Below are 4,221 nucleotides of genomic sequence, written 5' to 3' on the forward strand. Positions count from 1 at the left end.
TTTTCATAGAAGTCATATATATGTTTGGCAATATATTTTTCAATAATCTTATCAATAGTAGGCAATATTGTGATCGGTCTATAGTTGGTATAATCTGTTTTTGATCCCTTTTTATAAATCGGTCGGACAATGCCGGTTTTAAGCACTGATGGGTAGCTACAGGATTTTATACATAAATTAATTAAATTTGTGATGACTGTTTGAATTCTTGTACATATTTTTTTAAGTCACAGGCTCTAATACCATCTATCCCTGGGGCTTTATTATTGTCTAAGCTCATGATTATATTTTTGACTGCATCAGGCTTCGCGGGTTTTAGTCGCATAGTGACCTGGGCCGAAGTTTTGTATTGTGATTTATTAAGTAATGGCATTGAGCAGTTAGGGGTAATATTTTTTGTGCTATTTTTAAAAAATTGTGCAAAGTTGTTTGCAATCTGTTTGTATGACACGTTAGTTTTTTGAAATGCATTATTAATTGTATCATCAATCGACCTCTTAATTCTACCAGTGATTCGATTTAGTATTTGCCATAATTGTCTAGTATTATTCCCGTTTGCAACTATTTCTGATTTGTAATAATTATTTTTAGTTCTATTAATTAATTTATTAGCGTAATTTCTCGATTTGTTATAATTTTGCTTTAATATTAGGTTATTGGGATCTTTTATCCATTTTATAAATTATGTATCTCTATTCTTGCAAGCATTCGTAATTTTCTTGTTTATCCAATTATTATTGCGATGTGTTGATCGGTTTTTTATTTTAATTGTATATTCAGATTTTTTATAACACTCCCGAAATTTAGAATTAATAAAGTTATATAATGTTTCTGGACAGTTAGTATCATACGATTCCTCCCATTGAATTTGCTCGAGATAGTTAAGAAGTTTTGTATTATTAATACAAATCTTTTCTTTGGGAACATCCTGTGTTCGTGTACCAATGCAAGCGAGTATCACCGCGCGATGATCGGCCAGTGTAGTACCGAGTGCCGCCGTGAATAGGTCTTGTGAGCGGGATCGTGCAAATATATGATCTATACAAGATTTACTTAGTTTGCCATTATTTAATTCTAGTCTAGTGTGTACAGTGATCCCGCATACAAGGCCCATTTCATATAACATGTTGTTGTATTTATGCTTTACAGGATTTTCACTCTTAAGGTCTATGTTAGTATCGCCTAGTAGATATAATTCAGTGGTGTTAGTGAATTTTTTAAGTGTACATTTCAATTCATCAATAAATAAAATTTTACTTAAGTTAGGCGGGCGGTATACCGCGCATATGTTGGCAGTGTAGTTAGTGTTTGTGGTTATAGAACAAAAGATGCTTTCAAAGTATTTTGTTTTTGCGTTTATAATATTACATTTAAGATTGTTATTGACATATAATATTATACCACCGCCTTTTCTATAGTTACGAAGAGCTTTGTACATTCGGTAACCGCTTATTTCATATAATACACTATTATTTTCTGATACATTAGCCTCTGTTAGAATTACAATATCAATGCATTTGTTTGATTTACTTAAAATTTGTTCAAGTGCGGTGAAGTTTTTTATAATCGATCTTATATTAATATGTATACATAATAAGTTGAGGTGACTGTGAGGAATACAATTTAAAAAGTTATTGACATTACTACAATCATTGATTTCGATTATATCATTACAAAAATTAGCCATTTTTATAGACAAAGTTAATAATATAAGTGCAGAGACATGAAATTTCTTACTTAATTATTCCTTGTTGTTAGTCAATGCATGTATGTCTTTAATGGACCGTAAAGTAATAATTTTATCATTGTCTCCTTTGCGTGCTTTGATTAGTCCCCTTTTAAACCACACATACTTGTAGTTGAGATTATTTTTCAGCTCCTGTTTGGCATTCCAGAACAATTGCTTATGATGCTTTGTCATGGCTTCGCGTACATAGACAACGTTGTGGTTAGTTTTTTCGTTCGGAATTAATGCTGCAACTATTAACTTTGTACTTCTAGCTGCTGTAATCCATTTTTCCTTCACTTCTTCGTCAATCAGTTCAATTAGTATATTTGCTGTTTGCTCCTTCCGCCCCTGTAGTCTCCGTGCACTTTTGATGTCTTGTTTAGGCTGGTTAAGTTTATTTGCGATATTTTCAGTAATTAATTGAATGTCTTCCTTTGTTTGGTTTGGTATATTTGATATTTCGATGTATTTTCCTAGCTTCTCCTGTTCCGCCTCCTGTATTCTTTGTTCCAGGGCGCCGACACGTGTTTCAAGGTTGTTATTTTTATTTATAAGTTCTGTGTTCTTCCTCTCGAGAGCTTTAATTGTTTTTTTGAAGCCCTCGATGCATTCCATAGCCTCGTCGAGTTTTGCGCTATGAAATTGCAAGGATTCGTGTAGCTGCGCCATTTCGCTTTTGATCGCTCTTTCTACGTCTTTTGAGATGTTACTTAGTATTTTTTTTGCATCGATTTGAACCGGTGCATCACTTTCGTCATCGTCCTCTTCAGGCGTAATAATTGATGTACGTCTTGGGAGTTCTTGCTGGCATTCGTGACACGTCCACTCCAGATTGGGGGCCGCTTTTAGGGCAGTAATCTGTTTATTTGTTAGCCCCGCGCACTTTGGATTTAGATGCACTATCCGTTCACACTTGCAGCATTCTAGTCCCGGAGAAGATTTTGATAGGTTTCTTTTGCAGGAGTCACACTTAGACATTTTTTTATTTTTTATTATAACTGGGGGTAGATGTACTAGGCGTGCGTTATTAACGGTAGCCGGTTGGAGACTGAGTGACTTGAGTTAGTAAGTTACTATACATTTATATTTAATAAAAATAGGCAGTCACTTAAAGAATAAAATATAAGTTTTTCTTTATACAAATATTACTCATATACAAAATACAAAATGCTTCCAAACCATATTCTTAGGGTGCTTTTCCACCAATAATGTGCGAGGAATGTATTTGTAAATAATCAATAGTGTCGCTTCAAACGCTAAGTGCTTCAAACTTTCTTCTAAATTAAGTGATATGATTGGTTATTTACAAAAACTGCTCTATTATAATAAATCACTGCACTAATATTCAACAAAAACTAATTCAAAAATATGCACTCACTTGCGACGCGTTTTTTCTATGTGATTTTGAAACGCACTTTCCAAACACATTTAATTACACAGCCAATCATTAACTCCAATAGATGTATAATTAAATACGCTTATGCTTGCAATTGGAGCCTCATTTCTATGTCGTAAGTCGTTCCGCTGCGATGCCGCGTTTCCGCTTATAATTGCAGCAGTCACCAGTTTCCTTGTTAAATTGATGTAAGGTTACTTAAACTATTAGTAAAAACTTCTGGATAAGTTCTGTTTAACTATCTGTCAGTTGAAAGGACGATGTTTGAAAAGATACATCAACAATGTTAGGCTATCAGTGTAGTGAATTACACTACACAAAATTACTATGTAACATAATATTAAGTAACTTTTAAAGCTTAAGAATTTAAAATATTAAACAACAGGTTACTAAAAAAAGTTACAGTTGAAATTTTGAATATAAACAAAACGGTGTAAAAACAAAGATCTATATATAGAATAATTTAAATATACAAGTAAACACCTGATATTTTAATATTTAAATGAAAGTTGTTTTATAATAAATACGACAATCAAAATAATGATTACTTTTATACATACCTATTAGGTACATGCATATAAGCATGTTGATATAAGTTGAACTGAAATCATTATTTCCTGGTGTATTACTATTTAACTATTTAGGAAAAATTTAAAATTCTGGCATTGGCACAGAAAAATTAAAATTCAAAAATGGAAGATTAAAATATGCTGTCTATGGTCATAGCTCGACTAAAAATAAATAAAGTTGTGTATAGAGCGTTCTTTAATTTAAAAAAAATGCGATGATTTTTAAAATCAAACCATGCTCCATACTTGCTTTGTTTTGAAAATAGAAATACTTATCCCAATTTTTATATTATATTACATTTTATTAATATTATTTTATTACCACACATAAAACAGCCTTTTCAGTTTAACATTGCTTTGTATAGTTTAAGCGCGCCAAATTGAAAACCATAGCATGTAAAATCAAATTATTATTCAATAATGTAAACATAATACTTAAATAAAAAAATACATAAAAGAAACAATTCTATAATAATCTTTCGTAAATTCCCATCCCTACCCGCCAAAGATCGGTACGCAATGCCGCG

The 4,221-nt window shown here is 31.9% G+C and overlaps 1 protein-coding gene across 1 annotated transcript; it reads right to left on the reverse strand.

Moving 5' to 3' along the window:
* Positions 1-695: 695 nt before the first annotated feature.
* Positions 696-2,728, reverse strand: LOC149897815 (uncharacterized). The gene has a single exon (XM_090116336.1). It carries the CDS (start codon positions 2,705-2,707, stop codon positions 1,742-1,744), a length of 966 nt encoding a protein of 321 aa, XP_089972462.1. The 5' UTR covers positions 2,708-2,728; the 3' UTR covers positions 696-1,741.
* Positions 2,729-4,221: the final 1,493 nt, after the last annotated feature.

The sequence above is a fragment of the Colias eurytheme genome, chromosome 25 (assembly GCF_061535395.1).
Source record: "Colias eurytheme isolate Ceu_HAF_F1 chromosome 25, ilColEury1 Martin Lab GWU primary, whole genome shotgun sequence".
Classification (NCBI taxonomy): Eukaryota; Metazoa; Arthropoda; class Insecta; order Lepidoptera; family Pieridae; genus Colias; species Colias eurytheme.